This window comes from Typha latifolia, chromosome 4 (genome assembly GCF_019914945.1).
Source record: "Typha latifolia isolate L0001 chromosome 4, TyphaL0001v2, whole genome shotgun sequence".
Lineage (NCBI taxonomy): Eukaryota > Viridiplantae > Streptophyta > Magnoliopsida > Poales > Typhaceae > Typha > Typha latifolia.
This window is the reverse complement of record NC_133089.1, coordinates 13983615-13999502: the sequence shown is the minus strand read 5'-3', so window position 1 is coordinate 13999502 and position 15888 is coordinate 13983615. Positions and strand designations below refer to the sequence as shown.

At 40.3% G+C, this 15888-nt stretch overlaps 2 protein-coding genes and 1 long non-coding RNA gene across 3 annotated transcripts; 2 read left to right on the top strand and 1 right to left on the bottom strand.

Moving 5' to 3' along the window:
• The first annotated feature begins 5721 nt into the window (after positions 1-5721).
• LOC140787047 (uncharacterized) lies at positions 5722-6750 on the top strand. The gene is made up of 2 exons (XR_012108740.1): positions 5722-6021; positions 6108-6750. It is a non-coding gene; the product is annotated as an uncharacterized lncRNA (long non-coding RNA).
• A 750-nt stretch (positions 6751-7500) lies between these two features.
• Positions 7501-10570, top strand: LOC140785947 (uncharacterized). Its single transcript, XM_073134075.1, has one exon. The coding sequence runs from the start codon at positions 7613-7615 to the stop codon at positions 9773-9775; it is 2163 nt and encodes a 720-aa protein (XP_072990176.1). The 5' UTR covers positions 7501-7612; the 3' UTR covers positions 9776-10570.
• A 1441-nt stretch (positions 10571-12011) lies between these two features.
• Positions 12012-15874, bottom strand: LOC140785949 (14-3-3 protein 7-like). The gene is made up of 6 exons (XM_073134079.1): positions 15498-15874; positions 15074-15383; positions 14746-14833; positions 14539-14648; positions 13112-13251; positions 12012-12247 (listed from the first exon to the last, which is right to left on the bottom strand). The coding sequence occupies exons 1-6, from the start codon at positions 15559-15561 to the stop codon at positions 12228-12230; spliced, it is 732 nt and encodes a 243-aa protein (XP_072990180.1). The 5' UTR covers positions 15562-15874; the 3' UTR covers positions 12012-12227.
• Positions 15875-15888: the final 14 nt, after the last annotated feature.

The window sequence follows — 15888 nt, the reverse complement described above, 5'->3', positions numbered from 1 at the left end:
CCATCCGCTGGGTGTGTCCACCTCGTCGCCTGCGGCCTCGCCGGAGTGTTTCTTGGCCTACCTTGCTTTGCATAGTCCTTAGCGAGTTGCACTGCTCGCCGGACTAGCATGTCAACGTGCATCTCAGTGCCTCCAAAGTCCAAACACCTTCGCGTTGCGCAGCTATCCAAAGGGTGGACGCTATAATTGCCTCGTAGTCCAAGGTCCCCTCCGGGTCTGCATTCCATGACGTAGTGATCCAGTCTTCCGTCAGCTTGGATGGCCACTCGTCACCCCATCCTTGGCTTGTTGCCAACACTCCCCAAACCTCCTTCGCAACCCTGCACGTGAAGAATAGGTGCACTACCCTTTCTCTATGGATCCCACACATGGCGCAGTTCTCGTCCGGACCGACTCGAATTGCGTGGAGGCGCGCCCACGTTGGCAGCCTCCCCCACAGAAGTTTCCATGCAAACAGACGTACTCTCGGGGCCACCCGCAGTTGCCAAAGAGTGCTCCACCCTGCCCATCTATCTTGTCACCTCGGCTGGATGAAGGCGTATATAGATTTAGCCTTGGGTTCACCCGCTCGTTCCGGCCACCAGATCCACCTATCCGGCCCGGCCTCCTCCGTCAACTCCGTGGTGCTAATATGGAAAGCAAGGTCAAGCCCGGCTTCCTCCACCAGTCGATTCGCCTGCCTTCTGGACTCAGCTATTAGATCACTGACTAGCATTTCTTCGTTCATCAGCCTTGGGTGTATTTGACGTGGCTAACGGTTCCATGGTACCTCAGATAGTTCGCTCGCAGCTTTTGTCGTTCTTCCGTTACCTATCTGCTTGCGGCACTCGCCTCGGATCGTGACCGCCGTGTTAACCAGCGCTCTCCATACCCACGATGCTTTAGCCGGAACAATAGGGGTTAAGCTCGCCATATTTGGCTCTCAGTATCTTCACCCATGGGCATTCCTGCCGATTTAGTACTTTGAATACTAGTTTCCCGAGGAGCGCCGCCCTTGCCTCCTTCAACTTTCTTATAGCTAAACCGCCTTCAGCCTTCGAGCTCGTCACCATGTTCTAGTTTTGGAGGTGGAGACCTCGGCCTGCCCCGCTCTCCCATAGAAAGGTCCGGGCTTTCTTCTCTATTGCCTGTAGGATAGTATTTGGCAGCCACGTGCATCCCAACCAATATGTCGGGATAGCCATGATTGTGGCGTTTATCAAGGTGAGTTTTCTTGCGGTGGAGAGTACCCCGCGTTTCCACCCGACTAGTTTCCTGCCCACACAGTCCACCAGCGCCTGATGTTCCCGAACTCTAACTTGACGGTCTGAGATGAGCACACCAAGGTATGTAAACGGCATGGTCGCCATTTGTATACACAGGCGGTTGCAGAGCACTGTCTCCCTCTCCTTATCTATCCACCGGGGGAGGAGAAGCTGAGATTTCCCGAGGTTAACCTTCTAGTTGGTCAGTTTGGTATAGTCGGCGAGGCACTATTGGATAATTAGCGCATTCGACTCAGTTGCTTGCACGGTGATGAGGAGGTCGTCAGCATACAGTAGGTGGGTGAGTTGGGCCTCTCCTTCCTGGTAGCCCGTCAGCTGGCCTCGGTCCACCCTATCGTTAATCAGGCTGGAGAGGTTTTGAGATACCAGTATGAACAGGTACGGGGAAATGGGTCTCCTTGTCGGAGCCCTCTAAATGGTTGCATCCACTGCGTCAGGGTTCCGTTGATGAGGAAGGAAAAAGCCGGGGAGGAGATGCATGCCTCTATCCACGAGCACCACCGGGTCGGAAAACCCATTCTTTGGAGCGTCTTCATTACCGCCACCCAGCTAACCCTGTCATATGCTTTTTCCATGTCTAGCTTGAGCATCATGATCGGCGTCGCTGTCCTGTTGGTGGTCATTGAATGCACCACTTCTTGCGCTACCAGAGTGTTGTCGGCTATGTTCCTCCCCGCCACAAAAGTCACCTGCTCCGGCTCCACCAGCTTAGGGAGGAGGCACTTCATCTGGTCTACTAGTATCTTTGCGATGATCTTATAGCTGACGTTACACAGAGATATAGGCTGAAAATTCTTCACCCGGGTGGGGTTTGCAGTCTTCAGAATGAGCGTGATGTAGGTTCTTCCCTATTGCGGCGGCATGCTGGCCTAGGAAAAGAAATGATTCACAGCTTCGCAAAGGCCTTCTCCGATCTCCTCCCATAGCTTGACATACACTTCAACTGGAATGCCATCGGGTCCCGGCGCCTTCCCCCTAGGCAGACTCCATAGCGCACCTTTGATCTCCCCCCTAGAGATGGGCCTGACTAGTTGGTCTGCCTCCTCTCCCGAGATCCTCTCGACCTGTGGCCATGTCCAGTAGGTGTCCGTCTGCACGGTGTTCTTTCCCCATAACTGGTTGTAAGTGGTTCTGAAAGCTTCTGCCACTTCCACCTGGCTATTGACCCACCTCCCGTCCTCGCTGAAAATGCATGTGATACGGTTGCGGTGCCGGAGGATAGTGGCCATGAGGTGGAAGAATTTTGTGTTCTTGTCGCCGCCTTGCACCCACTTAAGTCGCGCTCTTTGCAACCATTTGATGTTTATTTGCCTGCTAAGAGCCGACTTGAGATTGTAGAGGCCTCTCAGGCGTCGCAGCCCGGGCTCGTCCAGTCCCGCCTCCGCGTCAAACTCCTCGAGTTCCTCCAGCTCTTGTCTGGCCTCCTTTAGTTTGGCTTCAATATCTCCCACCTTCTCCTTGCTCCACTTCTTCATGGCCTTCTGCAGCATGCCCATATTGTATGAGAAGAGCTACATGGGGTCACCTCTCCTCCGGTTCCTCCAAACCTCCGCAGCAATGCTCACGCTGGCTTCGTATTCTAGCAAGTATAGTTCATACCGGAAGGGCCGAGCCAGTTGTGTACGCTCGGTGGGGAGGGTTAGTAGGAGTGGCGCGTGGTCTGAGGCAGAGCGATCTAGGTGCTTGACCTAGCTTAATGGATGCAATCCGATCCACTTGGAGTTAGCTAGCACACGGTCCAACCGGACCCATATGCGTCGGCTGCCCACTTGGTTATTGCACCAGGTATATGGTAGCCCTGAGAACCCAGATCACATAGTCCTGCCGAGTCCACGAAGTTAATACAGCTATTTTGATGAAGAAAAAAATTACATTCAATCTACTCGTTCAACCACTATGCATGTTATAAAGCTACAGCCAACAGCACGGCTACGCCACGTATCGTAAGGCAGCTGGAATGGACCAGTAATAATCGAGGAATTGATCGGATCTCATACCGGTTACCCTTCCCGGTCCCACCGACACGCGTCGGTCTACGGTTGGATACCTGGTGACGACTGACGACCAAAGATAGTGCGGCAGTTGGGAGTTTTTGTCCGTTCTAGATATGCAAACATTGTATCTAAATAAATGAGTTTTCAAAAATTATTTATCAGATTAGGTGACTTCTATTTAAGAATGGCATATAAGTATCTCCAGAAAAACTGTTTTCGTAAAATTTGCTAGTGCAACGAGTGATTTTTATTTTTGATACTCGTAGTAAAATAAATATTCTTGTGCATATATATACATTTATCCTCGCTATTTATGTATATCCAAAATTACTCGGATAAAATTGCTACCTCAAATAATATTTTTAGTATACTTGCACATGAATTATAAGTCACTTAGTACCGTAAATAAGTTTCAACTCACTTACTTATTAAACTAGTCAAAAACATGATAAAATTATCTAAATGATACTGAGAAAAATACCATAGCAATTCATAAGCGGCATTTAAAATAGTTTTTTATTAAAAGAAAATGATAATAGAGATCGCTATAGTTTGCAACCTTCTATAGAATTCAATAGGTGGTATAAATAAAGAATATTTTTTAAATGTTAATGACCACCTCTTCCTTTCATTCCACGCATTGCTAAAGACTAGTACTATATATATATATATATATATATATATATATATATATATATATATATATTCCCTTGAGATATCTAACCTCAGTAGAAAGAGTCTTTTAAGTCGTTCCTGCCTCTCTTGCCATCCTTTGGCCCCTTCAAGATGAAAATGTTTCACTAGAACAGAGTCCATACATTTCTCTAGCCTTTCTGGGACTCCTTCCTTCCTTCTTCTGCCAGGCATGTCTTCGTTGCCGCTCTCCCCTTGATTACTAGTTGTTTTGGATGTGGGCCATATAAGTTTCCTCATCCATTCTCCGCTCATCACTTTGATTAATACTTAACTAGGCTCTGCTCACCTCTCTCTTACTTTCAAATTTAAAATATATGTAGTGAAAAGTGCAATTAATTTTAACTTTTTATCCTTATTACGTCAGATGTCAGTATGCGATACCGACTTAGAGCAAAAAATTAAGATGGTTGCTAGAACTAGCATAACCTTACATAACGGTGGTTGTATGCCATTAAAAAAATAGAAGACTCTACATGACCATATGAGTTAGCCAAAGACTTAAAAAGGCAGTGGAAATCAAGGAGAATGTAATTAACTGGATTACTAAATAAAAGATTGCGTAATTTGTCTCAAGAATTTTAACAAAGGTTGCCAGAATGGAGAAGAGGAGGGTGCATGTTTCTTTCATGAAGTGTGCTCGTCTTAAATTAGGATTCAAAGTGGTCGTTGGAGTGCTTTAAATTGGAATGATTTTGGTGACCTAAATGTGTGGAAGTTGGAGTAGTAGTAGAGGAGCTATGGCATTCAATTCATACTCTTAACTGTCTACCATTCAAATCATTTAATGTGGTGCTCTTAATCTTCATCCTTTCCCAGCCTCCCTTAAAAGGGGATTCAGTGTAGGCCAATCGTCTGAGTCAATCCAGAACGATCATTAAATTCATGTCAATTTGAATATTAATTATGAATATTCCATCATTTCAATCGTGTCTAAAAGAAAATAGGGAAGAGTCATGGGATTAAAAAAATATATATATATAGGAGTGATTCAGTGACAATGAATTGGCAACCTGAGTTCATCCAATTTAAAAAGGTTATTTTGCATAAATAAGTCCTTAGATATACTAAAATTTTATATATGCCGTTGTACGAGGGTTTAGTCTCGCATTAGAAAGAGAAAAAGAAAATTAAAGTGTTTATAAAATGTTTTAGAGTTTCACCTAATAATTTTAAATTTTTGAGTTGAGTTGGGTTCTAAGAATTATGTCAAACTCTATCTCACTTAGACTAGAACTCTCTTATCTATCAACATAGGGTAGTCGCAAAGTGGTGACTATACTCAGATGGAGCAAGAATCTTGATTTAGGACAAGGATGCGTTCGAGAGTAATAGATTAGACTCGAGAGAGAGGGAGCTGTTCACCGGTGTGTTTTCATGGAGATACTTGGGTCTTCTAAGTTTGTGTCAAGTTCTTGATGGGTAAATAACATCAAATTAGGATCAGCACATCATATGGTAACACACCGATGCATCTAATGGAAACTTACTACAAGTGGTGATTAAATCTAAAAGATTGCATGGCTTTTTCATGTGATATAATTGGAATCCAGTAAGCACACGTAACATCATGAAACATGTGTAATAGGGGGATGTTAAATTACATGCATGATCCTACTCATCATGGATTGAGTATTTTGCCATGTGGCATGGAAATTAACCTCTCCTCTAATCTCTTTAGATCCTTGCAACTGCACTTAATGTGATCTTTAATAGGCCTTGTAATCCACCCTATAAAAGTATATCAAAATCTACTACTATATGCACAACAAAGAGATAGACTGAGAAGAAGAAGACATATGTAGAAATAAAGGTAAAGAGTAGTTAGTCTTTCTGATCAAGAAATTATGGTCTCCTTACAAGCAGCTCTGGCTCCAAAAGAGAAGTCATGCCTCAATCTCGGGGACATGACATCTCGAAAAAGAAAGAGAGATCTAGAAGAGGAAAAGAGTTATATCAATGTCGAAGGAGAGAAGAAGTTGGTGAAAGCGGGTGAGGATTACCTCGACATCGAACTCCATCTTGATGCTCCCTTGCCGTTGGGGTGGCAGCGTCGCCTTGATATCAAAGTATGTTTCAAAATCTTTTTTATTTGCATAAGATAATATTATAAGCGTGCTTGAGATAGAGCAATATTAATACTTTGACATTACAGTCGGGCCAAATACACTTATACAACACAAGAACAAATAAGATGACTTCTAAGGACCCCAAGCGAACTCCTGTGCCGACAACTCTCCTCCCCAGCCTGGACCTTGATCTCAACCTCACATACGAGCCAATAAATTCATGTCTCGTCGTGAACAATTTCAAGGGCATGTCACGTTTACCGTCATGGATGTTCGCCCCTGAAGACAATCGACAGAAGATGGTGGCTGCTGTGTGCATGAAGTGCCATATCTTCATCATGATGTGCAAGGCTAATCTCTCATGCCCTAACTGCAAATTCATGCACCATAGCTAGCTAGCTTGCTCGACGGTATATATAAGATTAATCAATCACTCAAGGGTGCTTCAGAAATTAAGTTTCAATTTGATAAATAATGTGGAACTACATAAATAGGTTATAGTTTGATCCAACTGAGATATAAATATGTAGTAGAAATTAATGTGCTTATTTGAAAGCTTCATCAGTGTTTGTGATAGAATTTCTTTTTTCTTCTACTAATTAAGTGCTGTAATAGTCTTGTTTGTAAGGTTAGTATGTGTCAAAAGAATCATAAATGGGCCACTTGGGCTCTTTGGTGTGAAGTGTTTCAATATAGAATTTAATTATTTAAATTAGATTCAGCCATTCAGGTGGGTTCTTTTTTACGTTATTAATGAATTAGAGATCTTTTATTAGGTGCGGTAGGGCAATCCATTTAATGCTAATTAATTACTTTGGATTGTATCAATATTTCGAATCTTAAAATATCTATAGATCGTGTGGTGGTAATAAATACATAATTTATGCGTGAAAAACAAAATAAAAAACTCCAATAAAATCTTAGGAAATTTTATCAAAAGCACTGTATTTTTTTAAGTACAAAAATTAAATATAAAAAAGCACTATTTTTTTTTTGTGTTATTTTGTTGTTGAAGAAAGTAGAGCTTGTATTAGCTTAAGAAAGATTTGTCTCTCCCCCCGCTAACCTGGAGTAGGGGCCTTCAACCAACAAACCAACAAGTTATATTACTCAGAGAAAAAGACCTTCTGGCCTAATTGCAGATTTCATAGTTCCCCTTTTCCCTCGGTGAGTTGCCCAGTCAACCACCTGGTTACAACTTCTATCAATATGGATCACCTAAATCTTCTTCAATCTCTTAATCCTTTTTAGACACTCATAGATAAGGTTTCTCACCCTCCATGGACAAGGCATCTTCCTTCTTATGGCCTACTGTATCTATGGAGTCTAACTCAATGGTTAATTGTTGCGCTCCTTTCATTCTAAGACCCATCCGATACTTGGCAATACTCTTAAGGCTAGCTGAGTCGCCCTCGTCGTCACCCCCTTTTCCATCTAAAGCACTGTAGTATTTAATTTTTGATATATGTTCCAAAATTCTTAATATGGGATCATATACAGTTGAGACGTAGGAATTTACTTCAACTTATGCTGTGGATTCCGTCTATAAGAACGAACAACTTTAAGACGATTGCCGTCGTGAACGGTAGGGATGACCTTCTACCGCCGGTTACCCTCCCCTCATCTCCTTCTTTCCTCTCTCTTCTACTACAAAGACTCAGCTAAACCCCTCTCTCTCCTCGTTGCCTTCTCCTCCTCCTCCTCCTCCTCCTCTTCCCAAGATTCCACCTTTCCAACTCTAAACCCCGCTTCTACCCCTCTTCTCCAAAACCCACCTCCAGATTGCTCCGAACCAACTAGTGTTGATGGGAACTCTCCGTACGGCGTAATATTTAAAGTGTGTAGTTTAGTCTCACAAGCCTACGAGGATGGAGACGAAAGGCTTCGCTCTGTTCAAATTGATGTGAGCAGGGAAGAGGCGGTTGCAATCGTTGATCTCCTCGTGGAGAAAGAAGGGTCAATGGTGGCACTAAGCTTCTTCCATTGGGCCATTACCCATCCGGAGTTTAGGCATTTCATGAGGTTTTATGTCACAGCTGCGTGCTCCTTGGTTGGTAGAGGTAATTTGGAGAAGGCCCAAGTGGTCATGGGGTGTATGGTTAAGAGTTTCTCCGAGGTTGGGAGGCTCAAGGAGGCTGTCGACATGGTTTTTGAGATGAGAAACCATGGCTTGCCTGTTTGCATCCAAATCATGAATTGGGTTCTTCGAATGGCAGTGGAATTGGGAAATACACGATATGCCGAGCAGCTGTTTGATGAAATGCCCGTTAATGGGGTTTCTCCTGATTCTTGCAGTTTTAAGACTATGATTTGTTCTTATTCTAGAGAAGGGCGCATAGTAGACGTGGAAAGGTTGTTGGGAGTAATGGAAGATAGAGGATTTTGCATTGATAACGTAACTTGTACTTTGATCGTAGATGCGTTTTGCAAGAGGGGATATTTTAACAGAATGTTGGGTGTCTTCCAAAAGATATGCAATATGGGTTTGTCCCCCAATGTGATCAACTACACTGCTCTGATTGATGGGTTTTGCAAAAGGGGTAGTGTGAAGCAAGCATTTCAGGTGTTGGAGGAGATGGTTGGAAGGGGGATGAAACCGAATGTTTATACCCACACTGCGTTGATCAGTGGGCTGTGCAAGATTGGTTGGACTGAACGGGCATTTAGGCTTTTCCTGAAGCTCGTGAGAAGCAACTCATATAAGCCAAATGTTCACACTTACACTGCTATGATAGGAGGGTACTGTAAGGAGAGTAAACTTTCTAGAGCTGAGATGTTGTTGACGAGAATGCTTGAACAGGGGTTAGTACCGAATACTAACACATACACAACTCTGATTGATGGCCATTGTAAAGAGGGAAATCTGGATAGGGCTTTCGAACTAATGGATACCATGACAAGAGAAGGATTCCTCCCAAATATTTGCACATATAATGTAATTATTAATGGACTCTGCAAGAAAGGAAGGATTGATGAGGCTTACAAATTGCTTCGAATGGGATCTAGACAGGGGCTGCAACTAGATAAATTTACCTACACTATTCTTATTACTGAGCATTGCAAAAGAGGGCAGACAACACTTGCTCTAGAATTGTTTGATCAGATGGTTCAGGATGGTTGCCCTCCTGACATTGAGACATATACCACCCTAATAGCTGCATCTTGCAGGCAGAAAAAAATGGAAGACAGTGAGAAGTTATTTGAGAAATGTCTCGAGATGAAATTAGTGCCAACAAAACAAACATATACATCAATGATAGGGGGCTACTCTAGGGTCGGGAAGTCAAGCTCCGCTTTCAGGGTCTTTGGAAAAATGATTCAGCATGGATGTGTGGCTGATTCTGTAACTTATGGTGCTTTAATAAGTGGGTTCTGCAAAGAGTCCAGGCTAGAAGAGGCACGAGCATTATATGAGGGTATGTTGGATAAGGGTTTGATTCCTTGTGAAGTTACTCGCCTTACATTAGCATTTGAATACTGCAAGCGAGAAAAGATCAGCATTGCTATGTCTGTCTTGGAGAGGGTAGAGAGAAAACATCGCACTCGAACAGCCAACATACTAGTTAGAAAGCTCAGTTCTGAAGGAAAAGTAGACATGGCAAGTTTGTTCCTTAATAAATTGTTAGATGAAGGTTGCAGTGCTGATCGCATAACTTGTGTTGCATTCATCAGTGCATGCTATGACAATAATAGATATTCCCTTGCTTCTGAACTATCTGAGAAGGTTTCAAAAGGAAAAATTGTCTCTCATTAAGGGAAGTACATCCATTACTTGATGTGTTACTGAGTCTCTCAGCAACTACTCAGGTGATAGTCTTACTGGTGCTCATGGGTTACCATTGTTGGACTACTTTCTTAATGGTCGACAAATGGGCCTTGTAGCAAATCTGCAACTTTTTGTTAAACCGTGCATTTTTCTAATGCATATAAGACTCATTGGTCTATATAAGTTCTTCTGGTCGGGGATTGTTGAAGGCCTTTATGGTCTGATTGGATCTGTTTGACAGCGTCCTACAGAAGGATATTAATATGATCCTCTTTGAACAAGTGCTGTGAGGGGAGCGGTTGGTGCTCAACGGCAATAAGATTTTTGATTCTTAGGCCTTAGGTTTCAGTTGAATAAAACATTTAGATGCAGCCTCTCACCGAGAACAATACTCTTTGGTGGATAAATGTCATGAAAGTGAACTTCAGAAGCCTTTGGTTGGCCCTAATCTCTGAAGATTTAGACAGATTGTTGGTCTAAAATTGCATTTTGGGTACAGATTGGTTGAATTGCTTGAGCTACTGCAACTAAAGGTAAAGAGGGAGTTTTGCTTCAGCTTCCACATTGACTGGACATCTAAACACTAGGTGGAAAGCCCTTTGTATAGATTAAACTTATTTCATTTGAGTGTTTATGTTCTATAAGATTGGAACAGTTGAAGTGATATTTATATGCTGAGCAGATCTGGAAGTTTCAAGGCTCTAAGATTTTATGTTCTAGCATGTAATGAATGATTAGTACTTGTATTATAAATGAGAAATCTATCTGTACTATGTATCATAAGTGAGGAATCTATCAGTCATTTCCTCCCAAAAGAATGCATGATAAGTTCTTGTTTCATGTGCTTGTCTTTTCATTCAATTTGGCCTCTTGCCATAGAATTACCTTATTAAAAAATAAAAGATATATTATTTAACTCCCATAGTTACGGTAGGCGTCGGCATTGATAAAACTATACTAAATACTCATGAAAAATGATCTCGGAGGCAAATTCAAAACTTATATTTCTACCATAATATCTTCTTAATCTCGTGATATACGTGGTTACTATTAAAACAGAGGTAGATACAATCGTCAATAAGGGGACAGGGAAGAAGGCAGGGTGGAGGTGGGGTTGGTTATGAAATTAGCCGATAGGATATCATAATATTCAATACACAAGACAAGAATGCACTTCCAAAGAATTGCAACATATTCATGAAAGCAAGTGTTCTTTCTTTGTTTCCAAATATGTCAAAACATTATTAAAAGGATAGTATTGCTCATTGCCTTTGCTCCTACTTCTTGCTGAAAATTGACTTAGAAAATAAAAAAAACCATTTGTACGGATTAACGGCATTACAAATGGATTAACGGCATTCGAATGGCGTTCGTTGCCGACGTTCAAATGATATCCATCCATTCGAATGAGATGAAGACCATCCATTCGAATGAGATGGAGACATTGAAACAACTTCGAACGTTCGAATAATCGAGAGTTTAAAAGGGCAGTGTTCGAAAGATGTTCAAACATGTTACCAAAATTGCACAATCAATTTTCTTCTTCTCCAAGTCATTCCTATAAATACCTAATTGGAGTTGGCTCGCAATTTTCTTCTCCTCCGAGTCATTCCTATAAATACCTAATTGAAGTTTTATGGTAAAATAACCCATTGGAAATATTGAGAGAGAAAACCACCATTGTACTAATAGCATTTGAAGTTTTGAAAACTTCATATTAAGATTCAAATAGTAAATTAAAAATTTGCACCATAAGTAACCACATAAAATCTTGCATCTCTCTTTTTTTTCTCTATGATTACTTGCATTGGAGTTACTTATTTGTGATTACATTAATCTCTAGGATTTCTCTACTATTGACATCATATTTGTGATTTTCTCTATTTAGACTGCATTTGTCCTTTACTATTCCATTGAGATTTGTTTGTGTTTAATTGAGAATTCACTTCCGCTGCCTTATTCCATGTATCACGCATCAAAGTCTTCATTCACATATGAAATAAAAATATTCATTCCTAATTATTATTACCAAAATGATGAATTTATTTTTAAGAATAACTATTCTTTCGTCTAATAGTATTCTAAATAAGAATGTAATAATTATGATATAAACTAAAAAGTATTAAAAAATTATTTTCTATTTATAAAATTAAGATAAATGCCTTTTGAGGTATAAAATATAATTTTAATAAATAATATTTATATTTAGATTAACACCGGCATCAACTACAAAGATATCCAGAAATTTGATCTCATAAAGGTGCCCCTAGCTTTCTTTGGAAAACTGGAAGCTGAGGTTTAGGGTTTATACATGGGAAACCTTACAAGCCAACTCTGCAAGCCGAAAGAAATGAACTTAAAAATAACAGCAATACTGAGATATTTCCAAAACAACTTGATCTTTGATAATGGCAGCATAATAAGGATTTGACATGCACCCTCAAAGCATTATAACTTGTCCTGTAATAAACATCCAAAGGAAAAGATAACAGCTTCTTTTCTAGGGAAGAAAGGCGATTGAGATTAAAATGGAAGCTCAAACGAGAACAACATATGTAGCACATCTTAGCTAAAGAAATATTTGCTAAACTGACAACCTCTTGAGTTTCAAACTTGAAGGACAACAATTATAAGTTCTCTTCTGGTGGATACTATCATCATATGGACTCTATCACAGTTGCATTTTGTGGAAAATACTCTTTAACTTAAGGGCACATAGAGGCCTGATGCAAGGCCAACTGGATAAGTTATTTGTGGGGGCAATCAATCCTCATTTATCCATGATAGACTCATCATTGGTCACTCGCATGCATACTGCACTGCTAAAATTGGAGCCAGAGGGGATCCAATTTTCTTACGTTATTTTATTGTAAACTAACAGCTCTAAGGAAACTTTCTTTTGGTTTCTTGAAAGAAAACTACTGGAAAATTTAGTATTAGAGGACCAACAAATTGATAAACATGTGTTGTTACAGCCAGAAATTCCTTACCTCAACAATAATGTTGGTGCCCTTGGAATGTTCATATGACAAGGAAAGAATAAAAGTTAGTCATATGACAAAAACTTCCAAAGAGGTAAATTTAACTTCTTTGTATTCTGATTAAGTTAAAGAAATATAGATAGATCAATGCTATTTCAAGTACAACAAAAGACAACATAGTGCGCAAAAATAACAAAATAAATCAACTACTTTCCATGTACTGCCTACTCTCGACATGCGAGAATGAAAAACCAGTGAACTCTACAAGAGTTATATGCTTTCACGTAAAGAACATAATTACAGCCTACTGAAATGGGAGAACTGAGATTCTAAATGATATTACCTCCTTCCTCTGAGGTCCACAATTGCAGATTGTCCTTGAGAAGCTGCATAATAAGCATGCTGTCTTTGTAGGACTCCTCGCTAAGGGAACTGATCTCGGTAATAGACTCATCAAATGCTTGTTTAGCTAACTGACATGCTCTGAAAAGAGAGAGACAAGCACAAACTGTAATAGAATAAAACATGCAGGAAGAGGTCTGACATATCTACTAGCAGATCAACCATTTTACCGCCGACTCATTTAAGGAACAGTGCGTATTGTTACAACATCAATAATTGCAAAACATGATTAACCGGATTAACAGCAATAATGTGCAAATCAATGCAAGTAAAGATAAAGTTGTTTGACAGTTTGAGAAGAATAGAAATTTACAGTAAAGTCTCTTTCTAGAATTTTAAATAATTGTGGGATTATTTCTAAAGGACTTATTAAGATTTGGCAAATGAGAATTCCTTTGAAGGTCAAAACATTCATGTGGCTTGCCTGTAATAATAGGCTGTTAACCAGGAATAATTTGATAAGAAAAGATTGGTTAAATATTGTACATTGTGTTTCGTGTTTCTTGTGCGCAGGAGGAAACTGTTGATCGTATGTTTATAATATGTGGCTATGTAAAGAATATGGTGAAAAAAATAAAAAAAATTGAAAAGTAACGAGTAAGATAAAGCATATAAGAGACTAGTTTTCAACAAAAAAAAAAAAGAATGTGACTATGACAAATGGAAAGCATATATAGTATTTGATTTGACTGAGTGCTTCATTCCAGTATATATGGCCAAAAAGAAATAATAAAATGTTCAATAATTGCTCTAAAACTTGGGAGGTTTTATTACACAAAATAACGACCATATTTTTGTGCTGGGCAAAAATTAGGGCTGAGGCAGTGAAGAAAGCTCATCGACAAATGCACAGAGAAGATGCGGCAGACCTTGTAGATTTGGCTTGATTGCTTGGAACTGCTAATGCTATTCAGGATTTCAAGTATTAGTTTCATAGCTGTATTTCTAATGTGATTGAAACAGACTATTTGTTTTGTTCGGTTGCTTTGTTGTGCTCTACTATGAGGAGCTATAGTTTGGCGATGTTATCGGATGGTTTTCGTTTTGTTGTGGTTATCTGGTTGTTTAATTGTGATGTATGGTTAGTGGTAGATCTCCTAATATTTAGTTGTTGATTTTTTTTTTTAAAGTGTGGTGGAGTTCCTGGGCTGTAAAAGGTTTGACAGATTTGTGGATTAATCTCTTCGGAGGTTAATGGTCTGGTTTTTTTAAGTTTCAAAGAGACCGGCGTCTTTGTCAAAACGAAAAAAAAATTGTTACAACATCTGGGATGCGAAGGTCGCATCACGCCATAGTTGTGGAAGAACTCTAATGCAAGAAAAATGGATGAGAGGCAACAAATAATGCCATAGAATAATTCCAGCAAACCTCCCAGTTGAGTTCATTATTTCATAGTAGAAGACCGAGAAATTAAGGGCGAGGCCGAGTCTAATTGGATGGGTTGGTAGAAGATCACCCATAGCAGTTATTGTAGCAGCCTGCAGTATATTAAGTAGCTTTACGTTAGAGAAAGAAAAAAGAAAGTAAAATATAGACATGATAAGCACTTTACAATTTTCTTTCTTTAAAGCAGACCTGATAATTTTTTAGCGACTGTTCTGCAGCTTCTTTTCTTTCATTCCCAGCTTTAAATTCAGCCAAATATCGGTAATAATCTCCTTTCCTATAATAAAAAGTAGAGAGGAGATATAAAACCTTAGAAATTGCAGTACAACCTCAGAAAATTTAATAAAAGAAAAACTTACGATTATTCTAGATTAAAGGAGAAAATAATATACGTTGTTCTTCAAGCCACCAACTAAACCAACCACCAACTACTCTTTAAAGCTTAAGGCGATAAAGATTATTTGTATTCTAGCTAAGAGAGGTTGTAAATGGATCCCAGAGTCTTAGGCAAACGTACATCTTATAGAAGAAGACGAGGGATTCGCTGGAAGCCGACGAGGGGAGGAGATGGATGGCGATGACTGACAAGATGTCATTGCAGATGCTAGTGATCTCATCTTCTATTCTCTTCATGTACACCCTCACCCTCTTCGCATTTTGGTCACTCTCCTTCCCCTCTTCCTTGTGCTCAAGCGAAGAAGAGAGGATCCTCCAGGATGCCCTCCTTGCACCAATCACATTCTTATACCCAACCGACAGCACATTCCTCTCTTCTGCACTCAACTCTATGTCCATTTTAGCAATCTTCTTCATGAAATCCACCATTTCTGAGTTTTAAAACAAAAATATTAATAATTTTAACAAGAAGAAGAAGAAGAAGAAGAAGAAGAAGAAGTTCATCCACTTTAGAAGCTATACCAAAAACCCAACAGCTAGCTCACCGTCGTATCTCTCCGCCTGCTCCGCCAACTTCGCCATGTACACGTGGCTCTCCCTCTCGTCCATCTCTCTCTCTCTCTTTCTGGGACTCTGTTTCCTTCTATGGAAATAGTTTCTCTCCCACCGGCACCCTTGGGTATCCCGTTTCTATTAATGGTTCTTCCTCCCGGGGCCAGAAGATTGTCTGCAGTCCGACTGCAGGAAATCCCTTCACATCCATCTATTTGATCCCAAATCACATGCATACAACATTCAGCGTAAAAACGAAATTCATAAAAATATCAAACTCCAGTATATACGGAGGAATAGAACTCATGATTGAACTAACGTGACTCCCTATGTTTCTTTGGGTAGAAAAAAATATATCTTATACTTAGATTAATAAAGTTTAAT

Excerpts from the sequence above, each read along its gene's own strand:
- LOC140785947 (XM_073134075.1), top strand. The coding sequence starts at position 7,613 with ATGACCTTCTACCGCCGGTTACCCTCCCCTCATCTCCTTCTTTCCTCT.
- LOC140785949 (XM_073134079.1), bottom strand. The coding sequence starts at position 15,561 with ATGGACGAGAGGGAGAGCCACGTGTACATGGCGAAGTTGGCGGAGCAG. Across the intron at positions 14,834-15,073 it reads CTCGTCTTCTTCTATAAGAT|GAAAGGAGATTATTACCGAT; the intron begins GTACGTTTGCCT and ends TTTTTATTATAG. Across the intron at positions 13,252-14,538 it reads ATAATGAACTCAACTGGGAG|AGCATGTCAGTTAGCTAAAC; the intron begins GTTTGCTGGAAT and ends CTCTCTTTTCAG.